The following is a 27,124-nucleotide window of genomic DNA, read 5'->3' as shown; positions in this document are numbered from 1 at the left end:
CTCTTAGCATCATTTTTATTTCTTTTTCATCTGTTTCTTTTGTCGTTAACAGAGTCTGCAATGACCGGCTATGATCCGCTGTTCTATTCTTTCTTTATTACCGCGAAGCAGTTATTTTACATCAGTAGTGTGTAGAGACAAAGTGACAAAAGCATTGATGCCATTAGTAGCCACAATACTTGGACTTGCACGATTCACGATAAGGTTCTTTTCATGGCTCTTATGCATTTATCAAGGGGTATGTATTTGTACAGATCAGATTAGAGATCAGACCTAACCCTCTTCGCTTTCTCCTCAACAGCATCAGCAAACTGGTCGAGACCATCCTTCGCCTGGATAGGGATTTGCTTGGCAGAGTCCCAAGCGTCCTCAAGAACCTCCTCGGCAGAGTCGTAAGCCTCACCAGCCTTTTGGGCCGCGAAAGCGGAAAGGATGTTGATCTTGACCTTGAGCTCGTCGAGCTTGGTAGGAGCGAGAGAAGGGGAAGCGAGGAGGTTGGCAAGTCTGTTTATTGACACGAATATCGGTCAGCAAAAAGTTGATCCTCTCCACTTTGTCTAAAGAGAGGAGACATACCGAGCCTGTTCCTTGGTCAACCACTCTTCGCCCTTGGCAGTAATCCGCTCCATAGCCTTGATATAGTAATTGGCAGTAGCCTTGCTCTTTTCGTCGACGGTAGTGACAGCCTCCTGGGCCTTCTTAACAATCTCGGAGCGCTCAGGGACGTTGGCGGAGAAGAACTCGGAAGCGAGTGTGTCAAGGGTGAGGACACGGCCGGCAGTCTCGGAAAGGAGACCGGAAACAGATCGGTGAGTGCCAGACTTTTCGTTGATCCACTGTAATTGACAGTTATGACTGTCAGCAACCGATACCCCACCATGGCAGCGAACATTTAGAGCTTGGGCATACGTACGTTGACAAACTGTTCGGCAGTCCTACCAGAGTCATAAGCGACAGGTTCCTTGGAACCCTTGGGGAAGAACTTGATAGTGGGGAAGCTGGAGACACCGTAACGCTGAGCGACGGGCTTGTTCTCAGCCTCGTCGGCATCCATCAAAGCGATGACAACGTCGGGCTCAGAGGAAAAGACTTTAGCGACCTTTTCATAGGCAGGTTTCATGTTCTTGCAGTGACCGCACTATAAAGCATGCGCGATGAATATCTCTCCAAGTGGCCATGTGATGATGATAACTCACCCAAGGAGCAGTGAACGCGACAAGGACATTTTTGCTCTCGTTAAGGGCGATTTCGTCAAAGTTGGAAGCATCGAGTTCAGTGTAAGCGGGAGGAGGAGGAGGCTTGATGTTGGACTTGACGCCAGATTGCTTGGTGACGCTACCGTACAGAGCAATTATTAACGTGACGTGCTTAGCGTGAGCAGAGGAATATTACTGACAATGCAGCAAGGGTTTCGAGGTCTCGAGCACCGCTGTAAGGAATGGGTTCAAGGGAGCCAGCAGGGAACCATTTGAGAGCTGAAAATTGGTTAGCATTACGGAACCGAGGGGCTCGGATTTCAAGGACATACTGGGGAAACCAGAGACACCGAATCGAGAACCGAGCTCCCGTCCGACACCATCAGCATCAGTCTTGGCGATGACAACTTTGTCCTGCAAGATATTTGTCAGCTGTAAGCTCCTTTGATGGTATATAGGTAAGTAACGAACGGTCGGGAAAGCATCGGCAAGACGCTCATACGTAGGGGCGACTAAAGCAAAAGTCAGCAAAGATACAGATGATATTGAACTTGTGCAGCGTACGGTTCTTGCAATGACCACACCATCTTCGCGACATTGATCAGCATAATCTTCCTTCGTACGCATCTACACAAGACGCTCTCGTTAAACTCACGGTGCGAAGCTGAGTCGATAATTAGCAAACCACTTTACTGTTACACAACAGCCATCTAAACTCACAATTCAACAAGGGCACCCTTGTCCTGTCCAACAATCTATCCTCAAATGTCAGCTCTCGCATCCTTATCACTGCTTTTGTCTGGCAGATCGACGTACCTGGTCAAAGTTGGTACTGTCGAGGTCCACGACGTTACTGGCAGACACCAGAGATGTAAAAGCGAGAAGAGCCGCTGAGATTGAGATACTGAGCCGCATTTTTGTGTAGAAAGTGGGAAATGGGAGATGTATAGTCTTGAGAGAATAATGGGATGCGCAACATTATCGATGAAGCGATGCCTGGGGGGAGTTGCAGCGGGCTCATTCAGCGACCTCCACCCTCCACGTCATAAAATTCACCGTTCCACTTTTCACCCTGCCACTGTTGTGACGCATCACCCTGGAACACGCTTCTCATTCTTCTTTCGTCTGTCTTTCTTACAAGAACATCAAAGACAGATCGCAAAGCCTTTTGAGCTGGAAAGTATACTTGTAACCGGCCTTTCTCTCAAAGAAAAAAAACGTTTGAGAAAACCGGCCGACCAAGTTATCTCGCCAGGTCCCTTCATCTTCATGTCCTCTTCCATATGGCCCCTCCTTTATATCAAAGAACCGATCTCAACTCCGCCGTGAAGACATCATGATTACACTACTTTCCGTCGACTCATATACCTCTCAGATGTGCCATGAAATCTGTTTTCTGCACGCCTTTCCACACCCCATCTCATCTCACAAATTGTCTCGTATCACGTCAAGGCTTGGTTGCTTATCGACCAGCCGAATTCGCATCTGATCAACCTACTCACCTATTTATTACGTTTTTATCCACTAATCCATCAGTAGCCAATCCCCTCTAAACAATGTCGAAAACTGTAGGCTTACCTTACCACCTCGGCTACCCCCTCATCTCCTGTGTCCTTCTGGCGGTAGCAGCTTTCTCCAGCGCCGACAGCGTCTGGTACGTCTCCGTAGCTACTGAAGACCAAGTCATCCGTTTTGCCTCTCAAGATTACTGTGGTTACAATGCGTCAAACTTGATTATTACCGGTAAATTGGGCTGTATCTTTCGAGGATTCCAGTACCAAATACCGAATGGGTATTTTGGGTTTACAGTGCCCAATGATATTAATATGAATCTTTCAAAAGTGCTTGTTACCAATGTCGTCGGTGGGTTTTTGTTTTGCTTTGAACTGTTCTTTCAGAGCTCGTGGAGCATTCTAAAAACAATGAGCATGAGCTAATGATGAGAACTAACGATGGGCGATTCGCAAAACAAAAAAACCTCACTACTTGCACGTATCATACAGCTTTCGCCTTGGTCTTGATATCTGGAGTGCATCATGCCTACACTATCCGATACTCAAATCGCAAAAACCCTGCGCCCAATAAAGAAAAACTCTACAGTCTGGTTATGGTCCACTCTATCTCTGTCGCCGTCTGCTTCATGTAAGTTTTCATTCTCCTTTCGCTCAACTCGTTTATTAGGTAGCATCATTCAAATCTCCCCGAGTTTGCGTCCGCTGAAACTATAGGGAATCCATTGTCCCCCTCCAAAAAAAAAAAGCTTTACGTGGATAGCGTTCATAGCCCAAGCAGCCATCATCGGCCATTCAGTCTCTCAGTCAAACAATCTCATCACCGACGGCGGGGTGGCAATATACTGGGGCCAGAGCGCGTTTCTCGTGCTAGGCTCGGCGGTGACACATTTCGGGTGGGGTTATGAAGCTGTCCGGTGGAGAGTTGCTGTGCTTTGATTAAAGTGAAAAAGGGCAAAACGATATCGTTGAGATTCGGGTTTGCGTATTCTAGGTAACATTCCTTTTTTTTTTCTGGACATGTAAAAAAGGCAATGGTGCTGTGCTTGCATACAAAGGTGAGGTGGGGATGTAACTATAGAACGTATGGCATATGATAAACGAAAGCAATAATATAGTAAGCAACGAAGGAGACCATGGATAAGAAGAGGAATTTTGATAGACATGGGGAGAGTACAACACTATACTTTCGAACAGTCTTCACAAATGATAAGCAAACGCTTCGATTTTTGGTTTTGAATCACAGACAACATCCTCCTCCGATAAACGTCCATCATGTCGACTTTTTTTCCCTTTCATCACAACCCCACATGCAAACCGTCCATCCTGTCCACTAGATTCCTATCCTCGTCCTCCAACAATCTCGGTACAGGTTTTCTCCGGCCCTTTGTCCGCGGGCTCGGTCTTGGTACCTTGTTTTCCGCGCCTTCTACCCCATCTCCCGGTTCTTCCTCTACACTGTAATGTATACCAAGGGAAGCGGTTGACGGTGGAGATGAGGGTGAAGACGGCGTGTAAAAGTGGGCGGGGGTGGGTGTGGGTGGGGGGACGGGTGTGAGGGCGGAGACGGAAGCGGGGGAAGCAACGAGAGGTTGAGGGTTCGCATAATGCTCCAAGCTTGAATGTGGATCACAACTCGAGCCCGACTCGAGGGATGGTGTTCCCGAGGGGTAATACGAGAATGTATGCGAGTATGAATGCGAGTGCGCGCTCCCTTTTCTGCTCCGCCCGTCGCTCCAGTTCCAGCTCCCGCTCCCAGCTATACTCGCACCCTCACTTCCCCTACCCTTCATCCTCTGCTCCTCCCGTTCTCTTTCCTCTTCTCTTTCCCTGCTTGGACTAGTCATCCCGGACAAGGCGGCCATACTCGACAGCCGCCTTACATTGCTAGAGAACGTTTTGCCGAATCGGTTGGTGGGGCTTATAGGTGTGCGCGGAGGGGCTGTAGAGTCCGAGTGGTCGGAAGCGGAGGATCGGGTGGACGAGGATTGGGATGGGGACATGGGGCCTAGACCCAAGCCCGCGCTTTGGCCTGGTGCGTCAAGAATGTGGGAGTGGGATGGGGTGTAGAGTGTGCTAGTGGATTGTTGCGGGAGAGGCAGGTGGTGGCCGCTTGGTCCAGGGAACGTGGGAGCTTGCAGATTGTCAGGTCAGTATATGTTCTGGGTTTTTTATTGAGACTCACGAGTATATATACCACTACTGGCCTTCTTCTTCAGGGCACCGTCTTTCACTTTATAAGGATCTCTAGGATCTTTCTCCATCACCTTGGACTGCCTCTTTCTCCCGAACGAAGACAAGGGGCCGCTGGAAGGCGAAGCGAGTGACGAAGGGCCAATAGTAAAAGACGGTGTAGAAGGTGAATTCAGACGAGGGGTCGTTGGTGGATTGACAGAATCGACTTGGAGAGAGGCTTTGCGGTAGTAAGGAGATAGAGGCGAAGATGAAGAGGTGGGCATGGTGGGGACGCGAAGGTCGGGGGTGGAAGGTGTAGCTGGGGTGCTAGCGTTGTCGTTGTGGTTGCCAGCGTTGAGGCGTGAAGAGGCATCGCGGGCATCGCGAGAGGTATCGATTTTGGGAGGCGCAGCATCGCGTAGTCGCGAGCGGGCGGGGACGGGCGGTGGGGCGGACATGTCAAAGATTTCTGTAGAGTAAGACTGGGAAAGTCAGCGCTGCACTTGAGAACGGAGCGGCCAAGAACGGGAGAGGCATCTGGGCGCATGAACGCCGTGGGCACACACGGCAATACACATACACACGGAAAGCCAGACACGACTGGGCGAGTGACTATCCTGTATCGATATGTTGCAAATGCGCATACGATACGATGGGCGGAGCTCGTTTCTGTAGACGAGCATGAACGGAGCGAGCGATGCGAACAACGGAGCAGCCAGAAACTCACAGTTGTCCACACTTCAGACTGCATGCCTTCTGCGCGGGATCCCTTCCGGAGCCGGCGTGCGACCGTCTTCTTGCCCAACGACAGGACACTCTGGCAGGTCAGCTTTGCTCTCGACCGAAAGTCGCCCAGCCGGACATGCACTGCGGCGTCGTCGTCTTCCGGCTCTGCGAGATCGAAGCTGTCCGTCGAGTCCCAGCCAGCGGCCCAAGGCGTGCGCGCGGGATAGGCGTGGGGGGCGGAAAAGTCGACGGCGGAGTGGGAAGCGAATGTCCGCCTGGCAGGTGGCGCCGGCGAGTGGATGTACGACGATGCGAACAAGGTGTTGGAAAAGATGGGTCCGTGCGCTGCGGGCAAGTCCGTTCGGGAGACGGCGGTGGGTGGAGGGGCGTCTTTTTTCTTTTTTTTATGCAAGAACGACCAGGGCTTGCCACGTTTCCCGGCGGGCGGTGGGTTCGCCGGCGGGTAGGGCGCGCTGTGGTCTGTGCGCTCCGCGTGCGTGCGTCGCTTGGACCGCCAGAACAATGCGCTGGCCATTCTGCCTTCGGCCGCCGCTCGGGGTGTCGTGGCCGCACAAAAAGTGGAGGTGCCGAACAGAAGAAATGTATGGAAACCTGGCTTTGCAGTCGAGTGTGTGGGCAACAAGTAGAAAGGGCTATCATCAATCCATAAACTCTCCCAGCTCATTATATCCATATCCAAAATGTCATAGGCCTCCTCTCGCGGCCCAGGGCCCCCGTGCCCCTCTCTGTGCCCCCATCCTCCCCGTACAGTGTACAGAACACATCGATCAGAGATCGCGAAACCGCAACCACCCCAAAAATAAAGAGTCCTTAAAGATAACTAAAAAAATGACGCTCGCATGCTCGGTGCTGATCGATAACAGAAAAAAAGTAAGCAAGTTGAACAGCATTTTTTTTCTTCAAAGCCAACGAAACGAGACGGCACCAACGGCGCGTCTTCTCGTCATTCGTCAAAACAAATGTTCACGATACGTACACGTTTCCGCGGTTCTGCGAATGTTGCGAAATCTGCGGGCCTGCGGCCTGTGCGCTGTGAGCTTCTCAGCGTGCGTTTAATGAATATATTTAGAGTACGTGCTCCGACCCCAAAGGCCTTCTTTTTTCCTCTCCTCATTCCTCCTACACTCTCATGTTTTCCAACCGCATATAAATAAATAAAAAAGAGATCTCATGGCTTGTAATCTGTAATGTGCTCCGGATGGACCTAAGGGGGGCTGAAAATGGAGTAAATGCAGAGAAGTGAACGATCTTCCCCCAGGGGTTCATTCTCGGTTGGCTGTTGAAATAATTGATGAAATAATTGAATAGTCTCCGGCGTGGTTACGTACTTTTGAGCATGCTTACCATCAAGGAGACTTTTTAGGATCCTTAAATAAGGAACACATGCATCCACCTTATACGCTATTCGCTTGCTTGTTCTCTCCCGCTTCCCCCACTTCGTACTTCCCTTCATGGTCGCGACCCTACGTGGCCAAGTGGGCTGTCTGGCTGCAGCTGGAATCAAGTAGTGCGAATCACTTTATAGAATTTCTCTAATTAATTAAGCCAAAGCCCTGAAAGTTCTGGAATCTCCCATATCGCGTATCATGCACCCAGCCATGCTTTCGCATCGTTTCTTCGACTTTTTTCACTTTGGACGTTTTACAACCTGTTCTTCAACCGTTCATTACCCAGCACCAAAGGAACCATTAATTGAATTGTTTCTACCATCACCCACACACCAATGATGATTTCCCCGGTCTGAAAACCCACCATTTACTACATTTTAGGGCGGGCCGGTACCTTTTTTGCCCTTTTTCATTTTGGACCTAAAAAGCATTTTTTTAACATGTAGTTACTAATCAGTAACCCGTAAACCGGCCGGACCTGAAGAACCGCAGACAAGCCTCAACAAGCCAACTTCATGCCACTCCAAATGTCGATCCGCCCCATCCCTCCAAATGCGATCCCGCAAGACGCTCATCCCCCAAAAACATTTTCGCTCTCGCCCTCTCATATCCCACATCACTCTCCACATCCTCCCATCTCAGCGCTCGCATCCTGGCCAACTTTTCCGAGAGAGGGATAGGTACGCCATGGGTGCCAAAGGCGGATGGACTGCGGAGCGCGTGATATGCTGTCCACCAGTGCTCTTCGTTAAGCGGTGGGTTGCTGTTGCTGTTGGCAGATCGGATGTAGGATATGATTTTGCGGACTGTGGATGGGTCGATCGTTGGTGGGGAGGATTTGAGGTTTGCAGCTGTTGTAGTCGCGAGTCTGCGTCGGGAAGCAGAGGAAAGTTCTACGCTTGCCGTCGTCGTCGCTGTGGTCGCGGCTGTGGCTGTTGTCGAACGTGGTGTAGAGGAAATGTAGCTGCTGGTTGATGCACATGTACCGGGACTTGGAATGCTCGTCGCTGTTGAGAGACGATCATTATGACTACCGGAAAAATAACCGGACGACCGATCGGAAGAGAATGGCGCAAAAGTTGCGCCGCTACTAACCCAACTTTCAACCATTTCCCCCAACCTCTTTGCCCTCTCTCTCATCCATTTCCCAACCCTTTCCCCGTTGTCTCTCTCCTTCCCGCTTCCAATTTCCCTCACCTCCCTCTCTACAGCGCTACTCCTCTCGCTTAAAGCAGCTGATACCTCTCTGGGGACAGAGATATCGAACGATGAGCCCTTCAGCACGGACGAGACGGCAGAGACAACGGATGGATCGGTAGGTGGGTATGTTTCTTGGATGTAGGGGGATGTAATTGAAGAAGAGAGGAATGTATCGAGGTTGGAGATGTCGATCGATGATCTTTCAAAAGACGGAGAATCGGAAGATGAATGGCTTGAAGGGCTGTCGGAGGAGGAAGATGATGAGGACATGGTTAGTGGTTGATTTTCAGAGAAGGAGGTTATTGGTGGGTGGGAAGAAGAGTGATCGAGAGCCGAAACGTGTTGTGGGAGTCGAGTGATGTTAATGATGTACGTGTTTGGCCATAAAAAAAAAAAAAAAAAACATCGTTTGGTCATTCTTTTCGATGGTGATGATGCGTCCCATGTCGTCCTCCTTTTTTTGGGTAGATACATGCACAAAGGATATACAGAAAAAAGGTTGAGATAATAAACCTTGAATAAATAAACTGCTGACCATTTTTGTTGCTCCGAGGGGACGAGAAAGACAGACGCTGCAAGCTGAAGATACATATCATGGTCTTAACAACCTTTGGACTTGTTGCGCAACATACGAATGATTGTTTTCTTTTCCCTACTAGTAGAAGGTGTGACAGAGACTTTTTTTTCTATCTTTCTACTATGATGCTATGTAGAGTACCAATAATAATTGGCCTTGTGTCATAACAGTCTTAGATAAAGACATTGATGAGCAATTGCACGACACGATGCGAAATGCGAGATGCGGAGGCGATTGTCCCTAAAAACCCAAAAAAGACACGAATGTTTGTTAAAGTTTGACAGAGTAAAAGAATCCCAAGAAAAAAATTGAAGATGAATGACACAGCAGACAATGACGATGAAAAGATAAAAGTACAACGTCCCATAAGGAAATAACAAAAAGAGGTTGGACGATTGATAAATTGGATGGTTCGTTTACTTTCGTTTACTGGGCGTATGACGGGTCTGTCCCCTCCAAAGGACTTGCAGGGTCAAAGGCGAATGAGATTCCAGGAGGAGCAGGGAAGGGGAACGATGGACGATGCCTATAAAAAAGAAAAGTCAGCGATAGAATAAATCAAGTATAAAGCAAACTGCCACTCACCATCTTTGCCATGTCTCAGGCATCTTATCCGAACTCGCTTGCCTCTCCATCGTAGCCGCTTCAGAAGAAGTCTGACTGACATTCGTTCCTTGCTGCTGCATAGCAAACGATTGCGCTGTTGGTGTAAACGGCGTAATGAACACAGGCTTCCCCTCAGCCCCAAGGCTACTCGGAGCAAAAGAAATAGTATCGTTATAGGAGCTCGATGGCGAAGGTCCAGTCCCATCAGACGCCAAGGTCAGAGTCGATTTTCGATAAGGCTGAGGTTGAATACTTTCGGGTGGTGAAGTGCATGTACTAGAGAAAGGTGAAACGTTACTTCTGGCATCAGTCGACGTGCCACTGGCCGATTTAACCGGTACAACGCTGTCAAAGTATTCGGGTGCGAAACCTTCTCCCATTGACCCAGCGCTTCCTGATCCGCTTCCGACATCAATATTTCCTACAGCCGGATCGACCGTCTTGATAGAAATTTGAGCAACAGGAGCGGCCGCTTGGGCAAGTGTCAAGCCAGAAGGTTCACGAGGAGTGAGGATGATCTGTGACTGATCGGCTGATTGACGCTGGGGAAGACTTGACAAGGGTGGAAGGGTGGTGCTAGACCGAGAGGATGAGGATGAACCCGTGATAGGGTTACCTTTTAGTTGCTCCAGCGAAGTGGGCGTAGAAGGAGAAAGTGCGGGCGGCTGTGACGAAGTCGAAGAAAGAGGGTAAAGCGGCACTATCGTCGCGCTTATTAGACGCAATCTGATACAGCTAATTTCTAAATCACTCACCTATAGGTGCGGTAGCGCCCTCAGAACCTCGACATCCTTTGACTAGCCAATGTCTTCTCAATGCGTCTTTACGGGAGAATGTTTTACCACATTTCTCACAGCCAAAGGGTTTGACACTGAGATGGATTCTCTTATGACGTTTCAGGTCGTGATTACGGTTCTAAGCTATCGTAAGCCAACTTTACCCTCTCAATACATGTGCTGTCAAAAGATGCTTACAAAGCTCTGCAAACATTCATCGCATTTGAACGGTCGATCTTGAACAGGTTGCCTGCTGCTAAACGCGTACGAAGGCCCCGTACCAAGAGTATGATGTCTCGTAAGCGATGAATAGCCAGGAATGGCCGGGTGAAAAGACGTGGGTGATGGTAATGGGGGGATATAAGAGTACGGCTGAGAGTATCCAGAGGGGTACGAAAGCGAACGGGGCATCTCCGTAGATAAGGCCGATGCGTACCCAGGATTGTAATAACCTTGAGGATACGTCGCTGAACGATTTAGATCTGGTAATGTTTGTCCCACAGGCGCTTCATACGGTCCGGGCAGCATTTGACGCTGATACTGAAAATTCGATGGTAACGGGCTTGACTGAGCAGATATTGAAGCAGAATGAGTAGAAGGATTACTTGGGGCGGGCGCCCTACCGTTCAGTGATTGAGGGGAGTTCCTATCACTATCCCCTGAATATGAACGGTAGCTCATGGGAATACTGGTGACATAGGGATAACTTCCATGGTGAGGAGCCGGAGGTGGTAGTTGCTGTTGCTGCTTCATGAACGAATAGGATATAGGTTGAGCGACAGGTGGTGGATCAGAGTGATGTGACACCAATGGAGGACGAGATGTCCCTCCTGGAGGCAGCGTAGTTCCAAGGGGAGGTGGTGCAAAGGCGAAAGGAGAAGACGATGGAGGTGATATAGGCGGAGGAGGCTGGAAAGACGGTTGCGCCGATGTAGGATAATGCTGTTGCTGGGGATACGGCTGATAAACAAACAGCACAATTGTTAGCAACTGATTTGAATTAATGGTCAAAATAATTGGAGCCGAGGTGCAAGGCATAATTAATTGATGCCATGGATGGAACCAAGCGAGAAAAAAAAAGAATAGCAAAGGGAAGGGAAGGAGTAATAGTGGATTAATCATGTGCTTTACTTCTCCCCATCAGACACTTTTGTATTTCAGCACTGAATGTTAAGCAGAGTGACCCCCTAGTGTCGAAACATTCGAGGGAAAGAGTGCCCACAAAGAGTGCCCACAAAGCAACTGCACATCTCGTATCGTACGGCATAAGTACGATGGCAGAGACGTAGGTGAGGCCGGCGAGCTATAATGCACAAAGCGTATGCCACGGATCATGACAGCTGCTCGGTGCTTAATTGGCGTGATAATAGAAGAAGACCGACAGTACGCCCAGTACCGCAGCTCACATGTCAATCATTCGCCGTCAATAACCAGAACAGCAATGGTTCCTAGGTCTCAAGGCGTTGGATTCCGTGCCTTGAACATCTTCCACAAAGAACTCTTCCCTTCCTTTGTACAGATCCCACGAGGGGCCCAACGCGCTTCGTCCGATCAAATCGGGGCATCTTCCATTTTCCATTTTTTCAGTGCTTTTTGATGGCCAATCTTCCAGTATCTCCGATCTGCCTCCGTCTTGTTTCTCTTCATTGATCCAACATGGCGCTGAGAATCCTCATTGAGGTACTCTCGTTGGCGTGTCAGATCAGAGAAAGAGTAAAAAGGACGCTTAATGCAAAACCGTGCTCGAGTCATCGAGATTCCACGAAGGCAACGCGGAGGTGATAGACGAAGAAACACGCCCAAAGTTCCAAAGAGGGAAAGACTCACACTCACATCAGTCCTTCCTTCCCCTGTTCGTCCCTCGTACGTTGCTGATACCTGGTGATGTATGCTGCTCATTTTGAGACAGAGTTGGGAGAGTAAGAATGGAGGATAAGGAGTAAAGGGTGCGAGTGTTTGTCTACGTCTATAACCTGATAATCAGAAATGAATTTTGTACCTGTGTCAGTAACTGGATGCTTCCTTGGACTTCTGGAATGTCGATGGTACTCACGATAAGTGTTGAACCCAAGAATTTGTCCACCTATGCGCTGCCAGGGAAAGTTACTCCAGGGGTCAAAATCCTACAACCTCCAAATATGGAAAGTAGGCTGCCCCTCTAAACGTCGTTGCAAGACACTCTTCGAAGCGCGATACTTCTCGGCGACACCCACAGGTCGTTCCACAATACTGTTCGTGGTCGGCAATACCGGCGTCGTCGAAATTTGCGCTGTTGCGGCACAAAACGTTAGCTGTCTTTGGCAGCGACTGAGCTGGAAAGTTGATGGATGAAGGAAAGAATTTTGAAGTTGTAATGAAGGAGAAAGATAAAAGGTTTATCGGAAGGAAGGCGAGATAGAGAGAAAATCGGTGACAACTGAGGGATTCGGAATGACGAGATGGCCGACCTAGATTTCCCCTTACCGCTGTAGAGGTCTTTCCTTGCTGGATCGGTTTGAGTGGTGAGATGAGTGGATGGAGTGAAAACAACAAAGAGGACAAGGCAAAAGAATTAATACAGAAATGTGGGGTACGGCCCACGGCAGCGATGGAGTAAATCGTGAGCCGCTGACGCCGGACTCTCATGTCTCACGCATTCTTTCGCGATTTACAGGCGACGTTCTTTGTAACGGTCTGCAACTAACTCGCCACGTATTTTGCTTGGGCCAAAAAAGGGAGGTTCTATGATCCCTGACCTCTCTTCTGGGCTTTGGCTCAGTCGCTTCGCGATTTCGTTCCTTTTCCCTGCTGCTTAAAACCTTGAAGATCTTTCAGGCACGTCAAAAACAGAAGACTCCAAAAGACAACAGAAGGAACGTCGCCAGGTTTGGGCATCTCGGACACGAAGGTTAACCAATTAAAACCGGCGAACCAGGGTAGCTAAAGCTCCCGAAGGCCGAGGAAAAAGGAAACGGCGGTGAGGGGGTGAGGGGCGACGACGAGTTCTTTCGTGTTCCACCTCCTTGTTTTCTCCGGAACATTCGTTTCTACCTTATATAGTACAATGCACCTACTTGGCTCCCTCGTCTAGTCTTGTATTCAACATACAAAGTGACACATAAGATACTTTGTAGTTACCTAATTAGGTTTACTGCTAAGTATTCCAAAATAACTGCCCCCTTCTGGTCTTGTTGTTGATGTTGAAAATTGGGCGGGTATTTCAAAATAAATACAACAAGGAACGAACCATAATAAGTGACCCTGCCCCGTCAAGCCGGGAAGATCTTGTTGGACTGAACGTAACGTGACATATCAAGTCAAGTTGTTCCTGTCCATTTTTCTTGCTGTTGGTTCTTCGCGTCTCGCGCTCGCGTCTGAATACCATATCTCGCTGTTGCTTTACAGTGGGGAGCGCACAACCATGGACTTATCCTCACTATGCTGTTGTTTACTCAGTTTGACCTTTCTGCTCCACTGGGCCTTTCTTCAAATCGAAAGAACCCTCTATGTCATGCACTTCTCCGACTCGGAAGTAGAAGAGAACTCAATCCGCCGACGAAGGGCGACGACGAGCAGCATCTAGCGCCTTGGAGAGCATAAATAGGGACGATCCCCTTTCCAAGTCATTTAATAAGGTTGCTATCATCAACGGTGATAATGAACTCCCCAAATAATGGTAAACGATTGTCTGAGTAATAAGACGCTCGGGCAAATAGAAAGCACAACCGGAGGTTTAACTTTCTATTCCGCTTACTCATAGCCCTCCTGTTAAGCACCAGTTACTATAGACTATCCTTTTTGCTCCTTGCATGCGTTGCCCGTTATTCGCGTTATTATTACTTGTTTCGACTGCACTCATACATAAACATGAGGTAGTAAGAACACACTTTGGGTGCATTTCGTTTTTTCTTTCTTTTCCTTTCTGTTGCGTCTGGGCTTTTCTGGGTCTGGAATGTGCGAGCAAGGCACCTGTATCTGTCATCTGTGTTATTCACTATCAATGATCAATTCGAATATTGAAATAGTCTATGATGTACGTTGAGTGATGAAAGCGATAATGTGTAACCTCGGTTTAGGTTTCGATCTTTGACAAAGCTCACACGACCAAAGAAGGTTTGATCGATAAACGATTCTATTTGCTCCTCGTACATGCTCCTTTTCCTTATTCACTCACTGCATAAGATGGGGAACGATAGTAGATATCAGACAGACTTAAAAAGTAGACGCGGAGAACTGCGAACTGTGTGCCTAACATCCGACAGGAAATTGCCGGGGACAACAACAACAAGAGGGCCTTCCGATGATCGGTAAAATCTGCTTTGATAAAGCATTAAGGTTGCGGATTTGCCGCTGTGGCCTGTTGCTGGAGTTGGGAGTTCGGAATCCGAAGAACAAGTTTTGACCGATCGGACGACGAAAAAAGATCGAGTGATGGGTGATGGAGGAGCAAGCAACCAACAACCAGCAGTCAGTAGCCAGCAACGTAAGCCGGGCCTGCAGATCCAGCAGACAGCAGATAGAGTACGGTGGCTGTGGTTAGATGATTTTTATACTCACATATAGTTAGGCCTCATCAGCATTAAAGAATGCGCAGACTGAGTGAGTCCTGAGGCAACCGTACATCTCGTATCGGGTGAATGATCTACATTCTACATCCTACATCTTACACGGAGCAGGCGCAAATCCATGATCTGCGATGCCTGGCTACTTCTTTCTTCTTTTGGTTTGAGACGATTTTTCGTGTAGCGGTGTTCTGAGGTTGAACTCAAAGTGGCGCTTCGTCGGCAAGGATGAAAGTACAGAAAGCAAAGAGGCATACACTGTACCAAGCTGTAGCTGGACAACGCGGCACATGGTGTCGCGCTATGTAAGTTAAGTTATATCCTTGTAAATCGTAAGAGCTGTCGACGGTTCCCGGCTCCCATTCCACTCCACTTACCACCATGGTTTGTTCGCTGCTCGCACAAAGAATTCCTCGTTTAAAAGAAGGCAATACTGACGACGATTTAGTTCATCAGCATTGATCGTGAATCAAGGCCCATAGCCGCACATCGCTATGCCTTGCTATGATCCAGGCCTTGGGTTCTGGGCTACACTCGTCATTCCTTGCAACTTGGTTACTCCCTACACTCCTTACACCTTGCCCCTTTGTTCTCGCTGTTAATTGCTGCTTCCAGTTGTCGTCGGTTAAATCAATGGACATGTTCAGCGGCGCGCGATGCCTGCGGCCTGCAGTGTAATCAGGAGAAAATTGTCAGGGCTACGTAAGATGTCTAAATGAACGCAGACGGTGTAGAAGAGATAGTATGAGTTTCTGGTACCCTTTGGATTTCATGAGAGTAGCGTACCTGGCACCGTTATCAAGTTGTGAAAGAGATTTAAAGCCGAAAGTCTGCCCCCCCTGTGTGAGAGGATAGACGGGTGTAAATCGGAGGTCCAGTCCGCTGGGCAGACAGTCAGCTTTAACGTCGGTATAAACAATCAGATATCAAAGAATGAAGAGAACCTCAACTTTTTTTTCTCACATGCCCCTTACAAGTGCCTGAAAGCCTTCTCTCGCCTTTGGAAGAATAACAAACTAGAGGACATATTGGAATGATTGGTGACGGTTTGGCAACTCGAAACAGGTCAAGTCAGAAATGGATCAGTTATCATTGTGGGAACGTCCGATCGAGCATTCGCTTGCCAAAATGCAGCCGGCCAAAATGCAGGATGAAGGGGCTTGAGAGAAGAATTGATTTACACGAGACTTCAAACGGTCAGGTTCGCCAGAGAATTCTCAGTAAACGAATTTGGAAGGTTAATTAATGTTTTGATTGAACTTGAAACCACCATGGAAATAATCATTTTAGGAAGATTATCTGAATCTGCTTATTATGAGCGACATCCTCATCATTGATAAGTCAAACATACTCATAAATTTAAAATGGAAAGTAAAATGAAAGACATCGCCTAAAGAGTCACGCAGATGATCTTCCAGCGCCTTTTCAGTCACTGTGCCGAAGGAAAGAGATATGCCAGTGACATGAGATGCAAAAGAATATCCCGACATGCGACTGAGAAAAATCAATAGAATCTACAACCCATCCCCTGTCCCCTTTTATTCCAACCTGCAGATACTGTACTCTCTTCTTGGAACCAGTACCTTTAAGCGCCGCCACTGTAGAAGGGAAGAAAGAGTAGTCAGCCACCCTGATCCTATTTCTTCGTGCTTCTTTCCCTCATCTTATCGTGCCCGTCCATTTCTCCGGACGTCGCAGTAGCGGAGAATACTGGTGGATGGTGCATGATAACGTAGCAATAGAAATTAGACTTACACCAAGATGTTGTTACTATAGCGCAAAGAAAGACCGCAATCAGCGTCCATGGCTAGGCAAGTAAGAAAAAAAGAGGGCGATACTTACATGGGGATGTGAATGAGCTTGACAAGGTAGCCAATAACACCCATAACGCCAAAGCCGATAGCAACAGCTCGGCAGAGTTGCTTGTATTCTATAAGAAAGACCACGTCCGTCAGCTTTCTGCTCATTCAATCGAAACATCTCTCGTCTCCGTTGATAACCTGGTGACAGACATCCTGCCCGCACCATGCAGTGCCTTCCCTTCTTCTGACGGTATTACAATCCACAATGAATAAAGTCATTGTGGATTGTCCTGCAAGTTGCTAGTCGAATGAACGCCATATAGGCGTAAGGACAGACGGAGCAAAAGAGTAATGTCGCATGAAGACTGACCTTCTGCTGAGGGTTTAGTACACCTGTTCACAAACTGTGCAGAGACAGACAAACATCAGCCAGAACCAAATATGCCAGTGTGCGAGCTCTTAAGCTACAAACTACCGAAGAAGTGGAAGATGGGGAAGGGACATACTAAGGTTCCTTCCTTAACGAACTGTCTTGGGATTTCGGCAAATTCGGTGAGACGCTCAGACATGGTGCTAATGGAAAGATGGTTTCTTGAGGTGAGTGATGTAGAGGTGAAGCAAGGCAGATCGATTATAGGATAGCAGTTAGTTGGTTCGTGTTCGTTACTTGCGTGCTGGAACCGGCGGATAGCAGGTGGAGATGATAAATGTAGGCGCGAGTAACTTGGATGAAGCTCTGCGGGCCTTTCAAAATACATAGGCGTGAATTTCACTGCACCATGATGGAAATTGCTCGATGGAGTTCCTTTTTTTAGGCAATTCTGATCCCGTCCGCGTACTCTTTCTTTGATGTGCATCTGCACTGCTACGCACGTAGGGTGTATATGAGATCGATCTGTCCTTGATCTCTTCTGAGCGCTGCTATCTGCTGTTCACCTTTCTTGAAGTTGTGCTTGCGGACGTGCACAGCTCAGCATTAGCCATGAAAGGAAGCATGAACTATACAAACGAAGACAAAAGACACACCTCATCAGCTATAGTAAAAGTAGCCGCGGGAAAGGAAGATCTTCATATCAGGGCATTCAGGGCATGCTGCTTGGATATGATGAGACGGTTTCGGTAATTTCCATTCTCGACGTGTGCATTTCGTCTTTCCTCTTTCACTTGCCTCTCTCAGCAGCGTCTTGAAGCGGTACCGGATACCCTCTTACCTTGGTATGGGTTGCAATAGCAAGCCAGATTGCCTGCCTATCCCTTGGTGAACGTAAAAGTTGTCCAGAATCAGGTCAGTCTTAGACGGTCATGGCCTCTTAAGCGTCTCATAAAAATTCGCTGACTCTCCATGGATAGTCATTATGCCGTTGCTTCTGCTTCTGTTCTTATTGATAGCTGGCCTATACGTTCAGGCGACTCCATTACAGCCAACGTTCTCATCATGTCTTTTCGCACACTCTCCTGTTGCAGCGAGCGAGAACCTTTTGAACGTCACTCAAGTTTTTGCAACACTAGTTCCAGGAAACGAGGCAACAGAGCTTGGCCTGACCGGTGATGGACATGATGTCCTCAGACTCGACCTCGTGGGCGTCACTGGAGCCGAGCTTGCGGGCTATGACAACTCGACGAACAAGCTTGCGACGTTGTTCACCGATACTCACGCTGCAACGGCCAGGGTATACTCTTCAACCACTTGGTTGTGCAATTCCCTTTTCCCAGCCGCATTACCCGAACCTTACTATCCATACAACACAACGTACTGTCCCCTCCCTGCAGGCGACTTTGCTATCAACATCTCCATCCCACTCTACCGTTCTTATGCTCTTACCACACTACACACGCAAGTTCGTATCGTAGACACTTCTTTAGAAGCGGCCAGTCTTACATGTCTCAATATTCATGTCTCGCCATACGACGATTCTGGATGGTATTATCTTCTATTTCGCTACTGGCTTGTCGCGCTTGTTGCTGGCTTCTGGCTTGTCAGTTGGGGAGCCAGATTTGTCACTGGTTGGATTGTGGGCAGTGGTGTAGCAGAATATGGACAGAAGGAACTCGCAGGCGCCAGGTTGATGGCTGGAGGATCTAACAACAGGGAGGCGACGATGCGCAAGTGGGGTACGATGATTATCAGTGGTCTGAGTGGAGAGAGATTAAGCGTCAGCGGTGGTCTTCTGAGATTCGGTGAGTCGAACTGAGAATTGTGCAAGGCTGACTCTGGCAGTGACTCCCGGTGTCAAGGATATTTTGTTCCATATCCAGTACGCCTCAATGCTGGGCATGATTGCCGTCAATTGGCCCGAATTTTCATACCCAATTTTTGCCCAAGGCGCCTGGGGCAATTTGGTGTGGAACACAACTCTTGTCCAAGGATCCAACCCTACCTCAAAGCGAGTCAGTATATATCCCGACAACTATACCGTTCCCTCCCAGTTCAGCACCCAGATGACAGACCCTCTATATCCATTATATCTGGATGCGGATGCCTTTGACCCTGTCCTTGACCTTCACAATTCCCCTGATGGCATGGAATCTTTCGCGACGGCGGTAGGCCTCAGACCACAAGACCTCTTTGGTACCTGTCTAGCCATATTCCTTTGCATCACAGCCGCAGTCATCTTCCTCAGCTTATTGCTCTGGTTCCTCCACGGATTATCAGAATACATCCTAACTAAGGAGCACAAGCAAAACAGCCCAGCGGCAAAGCGCACGACGTTGGGTTCTAGCCCACGCGGTAGTTTGGGTGGAAAGGAAGCGCTTGATCCGCAAACATCATCTTCAGAAGGCCTTGGTGTCCTCCCTACGCAATCAGGCTTTTTCAGCCACAAATCCTCATCTCCATCTCTTCTTCGACGGATCTGGCTACGCTTCCGACCTAGAGGCGAAGCTGGTGCTTTCCATGCCGCTGCGCTGTACGGTAACCTCATCCGACTCATACTCGTCTTTCACCTGCCCGTCACTATTTTCTCCATGTACCAGCTTTGCTTAGGGGGCCGGGCTAGCATCGTTTCTAGGGTCTTTGCTGCCTTTTCATTCGCATTCATCTCGGTACTTATACCAGCATATATTCTCTACCGAGTGTATAACACACCTACAGGCAAGCTGTACGACGCAACCAGAACGCTTTTATCCATCGGTCCGATGTACACCGTCTATGTTGAGAAGAAGCAGATGTTCCGTGTGTTCTCTTTGACTGCAAGCTTGATAGCTGGAATTGTTGTTGGTGCGGGGCAGAAAAGTGGGATTGCGCAGACTATCATCCTCATCGTCGTGGAACTCGCTATGTTGATTATTCCCGGTGTGTGGTATCCATGGGGAGAAGGTGCAAGTATGGGTGCGCCGAATGCTTTCTTAACTGCATTGCGATTGGTGTCCGTGGTATTGGCAATGCTTCTAAGTCGAACTGTGAGTAATGTCGCTCTCACTTGCGATCAAGCCTGACGAATGACTTGGTAGATATCCATGCCCGGAACAGCTGCCGATTGGATCACCTATGCCATCCTCATCATCCAAGCAATCATTTTTGTTTTCTTCCTCTTGATGCTCCTCACTAAAATCATCGAAGGTTCTATTCGTCTCTTCGGTGGTGTACACTTTGATGAATCAACCCACCCTCTGGACGGAGGTATCTTCGCCGCCATCATGGACCTCGACTGTCTCAATCCTGTACGAGGAGGTAAAGCGGCAGAGAGGCGAAGACGGAAACGCGATTCAAGGCAGCTGCACAAGAATGTCTATGCTGCGGGAACGTTGTCAACTCAGATGATGTTGGATAGACATTCTCAGGGTGTCCCAAGACAAACAGTGTCTGAAGGTTCCACGCCGATGCTTTACCCTGTCGGCTACCAGCCACCTTTGGGACCGCCCCCTGTTGACCGGAGAAGCTCGGATGACAGATCAGATGAAAGACCCAGTGGGAGTGGTAATATCATGGATGCTTGGAGACCCGTCTCTGGGCCAGGCTACGTCCCGCCCGGAGCGTATGCTCCTACTGTAACGTCACCTACCTCTCCGCCTCCCGGTTCTCTTTTTGACAACGTTCAATCTGGGCCTAGTCGCGGGTTCTCAGTCGTCCGTGGGGGTCGATCCAATTACCAGAATCCTTATGACATACAAAACCTTAATGCGGGGTCCGATACTTCCACGCCCATAATGACTATGCCTGTGCCTACCATTCGCGTGTCCCAAGTAGGCCAGCGACCCATGTCTCCTCCCCATAGTCGACAGAAATCATCGTCAGCCATTATCGAGCTTTCTACTCCTCCTATTCAAACGGTTGGTCTTCCGCGAACGACGTATCCTCCATCGCCATCCACTTCCCAAGGCATACGCCCCAATAATGAGGGTATGCGACCACCCGTCCTCGCTATTCCCAAGCGTCGGTCGTTGAATGATTTGAAGAATGAGAATGACCCATCGCCGACGAGCCAATACTCAGAATCAGAGCGGCAAAAGAAGAAGGGAAGACGAAATGCCGGATGGTTCCATCGTAATGAGGCACGGGCACAGGATAGCGAGAGCGAGGAGTCTGATGACGAGCCGGGACCATCAAGAAGAAAGGCAAGGAAAGCGGCTTTGTTGACGAGCGGGATGAGAGAACCGGAACCATTTGAGGATATCTCCAAGTTTGAACAGCCATCAGGATGGAAAAAGGTTCTGGGAATAGGAAAGAAGGGTTTGGATGATCTTGCGGCGCAAGAAAGAGATGAAAACAAGGCAAGGAAGGCAGCTCTCGCTACGGAATCTGGTTCACTGTTTGCTGGTGTTGAAGCTCCTAAGCCTTCACCGAAGAAGAAAGGGTTCGTGGTTACAAGGCGTAGCGGAGACAGGCCCGGCGTGACGCCGATCTCACCTGCATCCCCTGAGAGCCAAGCCGGGACAAGCTTCAAAGTCAAACGTATGGGGCAACCTACACCAACACCGACAAGGGTTGAATCGCCGGCACAGCCTGAATCGGCACATGCCAGTCCTATTTCCCCCATGAGTCCGGCACCACTTGCCGGTCTTGCTACTGGCTCCGTGGTTGGTCCCGGAAAGAAGAAGAGTTTCCAGGTGATCAGACCTGCTACAAAGAGTAGCGTGGCTTCTCCCACGGGAAATGGTGGTAGTACAGGTTTTGTCGTGAATCGCCGTTCACCGCAGTCTACTCCATTGGAGAACACATCTACACCTAGTCCACCTCCTCCTGAGCAGGGTGGATACGCGCCGTCATTATTTGTGCCCATCAATCAACCAGATGAATCAGAAGGCCTAGCCAAAGACCCAAGAAGGTCGAGTGAGAGTCAACAGCGGTACCATGCCCTGTAATGTCGTGACTACCTTCCCAAAAAGGCCCAATTTCTGGGCAATCTTGTATTTATACTTGTAGTATGTGGCGTGTTTTCTTTTCATGCTTCTGTTATAATTAGCCGACGTAACACGTTCAGAATATAGTGGAATTGCAATCTTGTTTCATCAGTAGCATATCAGTCATCACACGTAGTTCATAGTGTTTTACAAAACAATGTTGTGTCGATCCATTCATATTTTTAAAGCCTGTCTTCTCCTACAATCAGTCTGACCTCTTTTTTCTTCCTCATCACAAATTATATCTCACAGAGATTACATGTTTTTCTCCAATGTGCATCGATTAGTATGATTCGTTGCTGACAGCATTCCTTCAGTTCAGCAACAAATAAAGAGCAACAAATAAAGATTAGAGGTAATCGAAAACGATGCTGCCGGAAAACAGCGATGGGATATTGAAAGGACATCAAGTCATATGCGCATCTCATCTCATCCCTATCCACCATCCTACACGAAAAAGGATAAAAGTAAAAAAAGTTCAAGTCCCTTTTTCTTTCCTTCTCATTCCCCGCTCCTCATTGTTTTCGTCACTATGTACGTTTACTCATCCTTCTTCTCAGCGGCAGCCTCATCAGCCTCACGGATTCCTTCCTCCTTGATCTCGGTAGCGGCGGGGGCGTCGGCAACCTTAGTCTCGGCTTCGGCACCGGTGGCGGGCTCTTCGGGCTTGGACTCTTCAAGGGTGGAAGCCTCTTCCTTCTTAGCCTCGGCCTCGGGGGCAGCGGACTCCTAGGAAAAGAAGGATGGATTAGTTTGTGAAGGCGAAGAAAATGAAAGAAGAGAGAAATGAAAGAAAAGGGAGAATGAGTGGGAGGATGAAATTATGAGTTGGATATTACAACTTACGGCGGCAGCTTCAGGCTTGGCAACGGCGGCGGACTCATCCTCCTCCTTGGGAGCGGCACCGCTCAAGCTAGCATTGTGGGCCTGGGCATCCTCGAATGCCTGCTTGAAGAGGTTGGCATCTAGACAGATGAAAGCCGATATCAGTAATCCAGATCTTTTGTATCACCTGATGCAAAGGATATGGTGGAGGTGAAGAGAGAGAGAATACTCACTCTCAGAGTTACCGAACCTGATGGCAAGGGTCTCGGCGGAAGCCTCACCCTCAGCGTAGTCGGCGGCAACGTTGTAGACCCAAGATCGGTCAGAACCGACGTTGGGAGAAAGCTTCATGTCAGGAGAGACTGTTTCAAATCGGTTCAGAATTCAAGTTTAATTGCCCCTTCAGTTATGAAATAAGTGATGACAGTTAGAGAACGTACGGATATGGTTGGCGCAGACCTTCAGAGTCTTATCCCGACGCATAACAAGTCGGACTTTGCCACTCTGCTTGTGCTTGAGCAATCGGACGTCACCGGTACCACGCTCCTTCCACTCAGTAGTGTCCTTGTGGAATCGGAAAAGCTTCGCTCGCCTGTTATCCAATTGCATTAATTATTCGACAATCAGTATCTTTTCTTCTTTTTTCCGAAAAACCATGACTCTTTGGGGATGGCTTCTTTCTGAATAGCAGCAGAAGGCATTTGAAAAGCCAAAGGAGGGGACGACGTACATTTTGAAGAGAGGCTCTTCATCCTCCTCAAAGGTCTTAGCCTCGACCTGCTCAGTGAGACGGATTACCGGCTCGAATTGGGGGTCATGCTCTTCCTAAAAGGCAGGGAAGGAACGTCAGCACTCGTCTATCTCAACCCTTCCTCGACCAAGTTATTTGGGTATTTGCGTCCTCCAAAGCCATACGCCTAGTATGAAGGATACCGTCCTCTACACGAAATCCCAACTTGGTACGTATACAGGGGTCGATATTTTATGCTTGGTGAGAGAGAAGACCAAAAGATGAGGGACTCACGCCGGTGTTGACGGTTTCGGTGGGTTCAGCCATTGTTTCTGATTTGATTTACCTGGAGGAAATTTGAGCACGGATCAGCGAAAGATTCTTTTCACCATTTTTTTAGTTCTTCCATTATTTACGCTGCCGTGTCCAGCCAGGACACAACTGCTGTGAGATCATGTAGAGATATCGACTTACAGGTGTTTGATGGAAAGGTGACGAAGAAGTGTGAAAGTGGAGTGTATTTTCAAGAGCGCACCCAGACAGAATGCGCGTTCGTTGGCGCCAGGCGAGGCTCCAAAAGCCTTCGTGCCTATCCTAAAACATTTTACCCTTTTGTTAGGCTTGCTGTTTTGTTTGAGGTGCCTATTGTGACGCGCGCCACGTTTGCCATGTTTCTTGGTTGTCATCGTTCGTTTGTCGATCCTCATATTACAACCAACACAGCGAACACTCTATACGTTCTCACATACCCCATCTCTTGTATTCACCCTTGGTAGACACCCTATCCCTGCCCAATCAAACAATTGAAGAAACTACACATTCAGCAGGAGATGCTCTTCCGGACACTCATCCCCTTCTTGCTCGCCCTCCCTCTTGCATTCGCCCACCGGATAGACATCGAAGCTGGCGAGAAGGAATGTTTCTACGAAGTCCTTGCTCCACAAGATAGGGTAAGCTCACTATCCTCCTGTACTTCATATGTCAGGACCATAAAGCTATGAATGGCGCTGATACATAAATGCGTGCGCCTTTGCAGGTGACAGTGACGTATGAAGTTGGTGGTGGTGGACATCTCGATATCGACTTTTATGTGCGTTTCCCCTACTCTTTAAGCATACGTTGGATGTTAGTTTGCTGGATCCAGAGCTGAATGAGTACACTCGTACTGTTTGGGAAACTCTTAGGTAACCGACCCTCAAGGAAAAGTGATCCATACCAAGAACAAGCAACCACAAGGATCATGGTCTATCACTACCAGCCAAGAAGGTCGGTTCACATTTTGCTTTAGCAATGAAATGTCCAGTTACACTACCAAAACTTTATCGTGAGTGCTCGCCCGCCTTTCTTATGATACCTACCTTCTTATCAGTCAAGGACACGTTAACTGATCAATCGGAATTTATCTTTTCGTATCTGTATCCCCAGATTCAACGTCCACGGCCAACTTTACATGGGCGATGATGAACAAATTGCACCTGTTGAACAGGAAGTCCGGGACCTCAGTGCTGGTCTTCAGCTCGTCAAGGACGAACAGGCATACCTCGTCGTTCGAGAACGTGTTCACAGAAATAGTGCGTTCTTCCACTTTCCCACCACTTTCCCACCACTATCAGCTCCTTCGTCGCATACCATACGCCACACCACAGAGGCTGACATATCATTCGCTCCCTTCCTCCGGGTGTTATCGTATGGTAGCTTGCGAATCGACAAACTCTCGAGTCAAATGGTGGTCCATTGCTCAAATCGTAATCCTTCTCGGCGTTTGTGGGTGGAATATTCATTACCTGAAGAGCTGGTTTGAGGTGAAGAGGGTTTTATGATGGGTGGAAGGAAGAAAAGAGCAAGAAAATTTACAACTGAGCCATGTAAATGAGATACTTTTACGACACATGGGACGATGCATTTCTTATATCATAGCTGTCTTATTTTTTTTATATTTTTTTTGGGATTGTCACCAGGATCTTGGGGCGGACACGGATAGTACTGCATAACAAGTTTCGTTAAACCCAGCGCGCGCCAGCCTCCAAGATGCTCACGAACGAATGACCACATGGATATGACTATAAATAAACCTAACGGAAACGGGAAGATACGGCGGGGCACATCAACGAACAGTTTGGGTATATATATATGTATGTAAAAATGACAGTATATGTAAGTATAAGCTTCTGTCCTCTCTCTCCTTTCAAGGTCTTCTTCTTTTTCTTCTTCTCCAACAACATTCCAGAAACGCGCTAGTATCTTCCCCGGATTCGCCGAGCTAGTTGCAAGTCCTTTTGCATGATCGTCACTCTCTTTGCATGGATGGCACACAAATTCCTGTGTTTCCCAGAACGTAGCGTACGTTAGCATAGTTTTTTTCTCCACAAATAGTGATAAAAGTCGGTCTCTTCCTATCAATGCAGAAGGCGACTCTCCTAAGAGAGCAAGAAATGCAGGTGATTGTAAGGAGGATAAAGAGAATCAAGACTTACGCATCTTCAAAAAGATGAACAAGAAAAGCCTCTGCTGCTTCTTGTAATGCCATGATCGCCGAACTTTGCCATCGATATTCGCCCACCTCATCAGAGCCTACATTCATGGCTACTTCTCTTACCTACGTAATTGAAATTCAAAAAAGTCTGGTCAGCTTGATGTTATTACTGAAATTGCCAGGCCGCGCCAGCCCCATTGGCATCTCACGCGTTCGGAATGGAATAGGAGGAATGCGTATGGGGTATGGTCGGGGGTATGGACAAGGATAAAGGCAGGGATATGGGAACGTACGACTCGGGAGAATGGGAGTTTGGCAATCAACAAATCAGTCGATTTTTGATAATGCCGAATTTCACGCAGAGCGACTGTACCAGGGCGGAAACGATGCTTCTTTTTCGGACCAGCGGGTGATTTAGGATCTGGAGGAGGATTTCGTTGTACTATTGGTTTTTTGGGAATCCCTTGTCAGCATCACAAACACAGCAACACTCTCATCCACCATGTCGACATCTCTCATTCCCACTTCCACTCTATAAGAGTAAACGTAGAAGTAAGAGGACAAATGAACAAGAAGGACGTACCTCCGCTATGTCTAGGAGCTTTGCCACCCGTACTCTTCCTCGCCGTGTTCTTGGTTTTCCGGCTCCCTTCGCCTATACTTGATCGGCCACCTCCTCGACTTGGGCTCGTTACTGTTCTTGCCATATTCCCTCTAGTTGATTGGTGTATTTATCCCTATATCTCTTCTCCAATACCTTGTATGTCTTAGTATCTGATCTCTTAAATCTCGAAGATTGATTGAGGATGGGTGCGTCGAAAAGCTTGAGTGGTACAGACGCGTCGAAAGCTTCTTGCGCTGTATGGAAAGTTGGACGATAGTCTGTCAAGCACGCGTTGTTTAGGCGCAGCTCTTGTCCGTGGCGTGTGAACGGATATATCCCAGCGTCCTGCGCTGGAGAGGAGGATGTTGGATGGTAAACGAAACGAGGAGACGATCCGCTGTAAAAGTATGGGAGGAAAAAGAGCTGCGTTGTGACTGGGACGAAGAGATCAGCCACGCAGAGCAGCACATCTCATTTTCAGGGAACACCGTGTTGATTACGTACATTTTGGGAAGCCCCCCGAGACTGGCTGGGGTTGGTTGGCTTGCGCGTCGTGATGCCATCTCTTTCCTCCATGGGTACTCCTTGCTCCATTTTATCTCTACATCTATACAGTCTGTCACCGCCATGGCT

At 48.4% G+C, this 27,124-nt stretch overlaps 10 protein-coding genes across 10 annotated transcripts in view; 3 read left to right on the top strand and 7 right to left on the bottom strand.

Annotated features, from left to right (window-relative positions):
* Nucleotides 1-260: 260 nt before the first annotated feature.
* Nucleotides 261-2,111, bottom strand: CNBA0600 (hypothetical protein; the record flags this gene model as incomplete). Its single annotated transcript, XM_772964.1, has 11 exons — nucleotides 261-504; nucleotides 577-836; nucleotides 914-1,138; nucleotides 1,197-1,335; nucleotides 1,397-1,475; nucleotides 1,529-1,610; nucleotides 1,668-1,708; nucleotides 1,761-1,783; nucleotides 1,852-1,860; nucleotides 1,917-1,951; nucleotides 2,013-2,111. 11 exons carry the CDS (start codon nucleotides 2,109-2,111, stop codon nucleotides 261-263), a joined length of 1,236 nt encoding a protein of 411 aa, XP_778057.1.
* Nucleotides 2,112-4,005: 1,894 nt separating this feature from the next.
* CNBA0590 (hypothetical protein) lies at nucleotides 4,006-5,340 on the bottom strand (the record flags this gene model as incomplete). The annotated part of the gene is made up of 2 exons (XM_772963.1): nucleotides 4,006-4,841; nucleotides 4,893-5,340. The coding sequence occupies 2 exons, from the start codon at nucleotides 5,338-5,340 to the stop codon at nucleotides 4,006-4,008; spliced, it is 1,284 nt and encodes a 427-aa protein (XP_778056.1).
* A 2,190-nt stretch (nucleotides 5,341-7,530) lies between these two features.
* Nucleotides 7,531-8,487, bottom strand: CNBA0580 (hypothetical protein; the record flags this gene model as incomplete). The annotated part of the gene is made up of 1 exon (XM_772962.1): nucleotides 7,531-8,487. The coding sequence occupies one exon, from the start codon at nucleotides 8,485-8,487 to the stop codon at nucleotides 7,531-7,533; it is 957 nt and encodes a 318-aa protein (XP_778055.1).
* A 733-nt stretch (nucleotides 8,488-9,220) lies between these two features.
* Nucleotides 9,221-11,214, bottom strand: CNBA0570 (hypothetical protein; the record flags this gene model as incomplete). The annotated part of the gene is made up of 4 exons (XM_772961.1): nucleotides 9,221-9,320; nucleotides 9,380-10,100; nucleotides 10,156-10,315; nucleotides 10,375-11,214. The coding sequence occupies 4 exons, from the start codon at nucleotides 11,212-11,214 to the stop codon at nucleotides 9,221-9,223; spliced, it is 1,821 nt and encodes a 606-aa protein (XP_778054.1).
* A 5,088-nt stretch (nucleotides 11,215-16,302) lies between these two features.
* On the bottom strand, nucleotides 16,303-17,088 carry CNBA0560 (hypothetical protein; the record flags this gene model as incomplete). Its single annotated transcript, XM_772960.1, has 5 exons — nucleotides 16,303-16,315; nucleotides 16,473-16,487; nucleotides 16,560-16,647; nucleotides 16,857-16,923; nucleotides 17,026-17,088. 5 exons carry the CDS (start codon nucleotides 17,086-17,088, stop codon nucleotides 16,303-16,305), a joined length of 246 nt encoding a protein of 81 aa, XP_778053.1.
* Nucleotides 17,089-17,954: 866 nt separating this feature from the next.
* On the top strand, nucleotides 17,955-21,820 carry CNBA0550 (hypothetical protein; the record flags this gene model as incomplete). The annotated part of the gene is made up of 4 exons (XM_772959.1): nucleotides 17,955-18,003; nucleotides 18,035-18,697; nucleotides 18,738-19,918; nucleotides 19,970-21,820. 4 exons carry the CDS (start codon nucleotides 17,955-17,957, stop codon nucleotides 21,818-21,820), a joined length of 3,744 nt encoding a protein of 1,247 aa, XP_778052.1.
* A 579-nt stretch (nucleotides 21,821-22,399) lies between these two features.
* CNBA0540 (hypothetical protein) lies at nucleotides 22,400-23,741 on the bottom strand (the record flags this gene model as incomplete). The annotated part of the gene is made up of 6 exons (XM_772958.1): nucleotides 22,400-22,588; nucleotides 22,706-22,824; nucleotides 22,918-23,046; nucleotides 23,125-23,276; nucleotides 23,415-23,509; nucleotides 23,709-23,741. 6 exons carry the CDS (start codon nucleotides 23,739-23,741, stop codon nucleotides 22,400-22,402), a joined length of 717 nt encoding a protein of 238 aa, XP_778051.1.
* A 503-nt stretch (nucleotides 23,742-24,244) lies between these two features.
* Nucleotides 24,245-25,234, top strand: CNBA0530 (hypothetical protein; the record flags this gene model as incomplete). The annotated part of the gene is made up of 5 exons (XM_772957.1): nucleotides 24,245-24,364; nucleotides 24,451-24,504; nucleotides 24,599-24,738; nucleotides 24,840-24,985; nucleotides 25,110-25,234. The coding sequence occupies 5 exons, from the start codon at nucleotides 24,245-24,247 to the stop codon at nucleotides 25,232-25,234; spliced, it is 585 nt and encodes a 194-aa protein (XP_778050.1).
* A 414-nt stretch (nucleotides 25,235-25,648) lies between these two features.
* CNBA0520 (hypothetical protein) lies at nucleotides 25,649-26,594 on the bottom strand (the record flags this gene model as incomplete). Its single annotated transcript, XM_772956.1, has 4 exons — nucleotides 25,649-25,733; nucleotides 25,889-26,010; nucleotides 26,181-26,308; nucleotides 26,471-26,594. The coding sequence occupies 4 exons, from the start codon at nucleotides 26,592-26,594 to the stop codon at nucleotides 25,649-25,651; spliced, it is 459 nt and encodes a 152-aa protein (XP_778049.1).
* Nucleotides 26,595-27,118: 524 nt separating this feature from the next.
* The window catches only part of CNBA0510 (hypothetical protein), a gene marked incomplete at both ends in the record, with an annotated part of 1,924 nt that continues 1,918 nt past the window's right edge, over nucleotides 27,119-27,124 (top strand). Inside the window, one exon of the mRNA XM_772955.1 lies at nucleotides 27,119-27,124. This exon is cut by the window's right edge and continues 106 nt beyond it. Coding sequence (XP_778048.1) covers nucleotides 27,119-27,124 — 6 coding nt within the window.

This window comes from Cryptococcus neoformans, chromosome 1 (genome assembly GCF_000149385.1).
Source record: "Cryptococcus neoformans var. neoformans B-3501A chromosome 1, whole genome shotgun sequence".
In the NCBI taxonomy this organism is placed as follows: Eukaryota; Fungi; Basidiomycota; class Tremellomycetes; order Tremellales; family Cryptococcaceae; genus Cryptococcus; species Cryptococcus deneoformans.
The sequence above is the reverse complement of the archived record's forward strand: the minus strand, read 5'-3'. Positions and strand labels throughout refer to the sequence as shown.